General features: G+C 56.7%; 1 protein-coding gene across 1 annotated transcript in view; it reads left to right on the top strand.

Annotated features, from left to right (window-relative positions):
• Positions 1-25: 25 nt before the first annotated feature.
• PPTG_11128 (hypothetical protein) overlaps positions 26-1,087 on the top strand; it is a gene marked incomplete at both ends in the record, with an annotated part of 2,435 nt that continues 1,373 nt past the window's right edge. Inside the window, one exon of the mRNA XM_008907392.1 lies at positions 26-844. Coding sequence (XP_008905640.1) covers positions 26-844 — 819 coding nt within the window. The remainder of the gene's footprint in view (positions 845-1,087) is intronic.

Here is a 1,087-nt window from a genome sequence, read left to right as displayed (position 1 = left end):
CACATCCAGTGCTGGGGCGATAAGGATGAGTGACGCAGAGAGGGCTCGACTGCGTAGAGCTAACATGAGTTCTTCCCAGCGTGAGCGCACTCGGCTGAAGAATGCAGAGAGACAGCGGTTACGCAGGACCCAGAGAAAAGCTGAAGAAGTGGAAGGTGATCGTGAAAGAAATCGCCTATCGCATCAGGCCCAGCGATCGCTGCGCACCCAGGTTACCCGAGAGCATGAGTGTGAACAGCAGGTCTCTAGACTATCTCTGCAAACCGAGGCGGATTGTGCGGCTTTACGAGAAAGAGACACTGAAGCCCGAGCCCTTCGGCGCTCCCAGCAGACAAAGGACGAGCGCACGGAGGAGCGTGAAGCGAATGCTGTGGTTCAGGCTACGCGACGCTCCCAGCAGACTGACGACGAGCGTCACGTAGAGCGTGACGCCGACCGAGAACGTCATACCAACGCTAGGGAACAGCAGTCCGATGAGAGCCGCGACGCACAGCGAGAACGCGATCGAGAGCGACGCGAGATTAGAAGGGCGCTGCAAACGGAGGGAGAACGCGAAGAAGAACGCGAGCGCGTTCGTGAACCCCGTCGAACCACCCGCCACCGCGACGTACTTGCGAACCACGAAGATTTCCGCCCGTCAATGGTCACAGGTCCGAATGTTGATGAAGAGAACAGACGCCACCGTCCTTCTCCCACTACGGTGTGTGCCCACTGCAACGCGTGGAAGTGGCCTGGTGAAAGCAAGGTGGGTTGTTGTCTCGAGGGAAAAGTCAGACTATCATCTCTGGCTCCTGCGCCAGCAAAACTTCCTCAGCTTTATGGAGACCCTGAGTTTCGAAAGCACGTACGGACATACAACCAGGACTTTGCATTTACGTCTATCGGTGCATCAAGCCCGTCGACAGGAGGATAACAGCAAGTTAACAAGGACAACAGCGTGGTGGGAGACCGCGGCGTGTACACCTACCGGATTCAAGGCGCTATGGGCCACTACTTGGGTTCGTTGCTCCCATGCATTGATCGTCGAACTGGCCAGAGGACGCAGCCCAAGTTTGCGCAGATCTATATCGTTGATCCAGATATGCAG

Source organism: Phytophthora parasitica (assembly GCF_000247585.1).
Source record: "Phytophthora parasitica INRA-310 unplaced genomic scaffold supercont2.26, whole genome shotgun sequence".
Classification (NCBI taxonomy): Eukaryota; Oomycota; class Peronosporomycetes; order Peronosporales; family Peronosporaceae; genus Phytophthora; species Phytophthora nicotianae.
The sequence above is the reverse complement of the archived record's forward strand: the minus strand, read 5'-3'. Positions and strand labels throughout refer to the sequence as shown.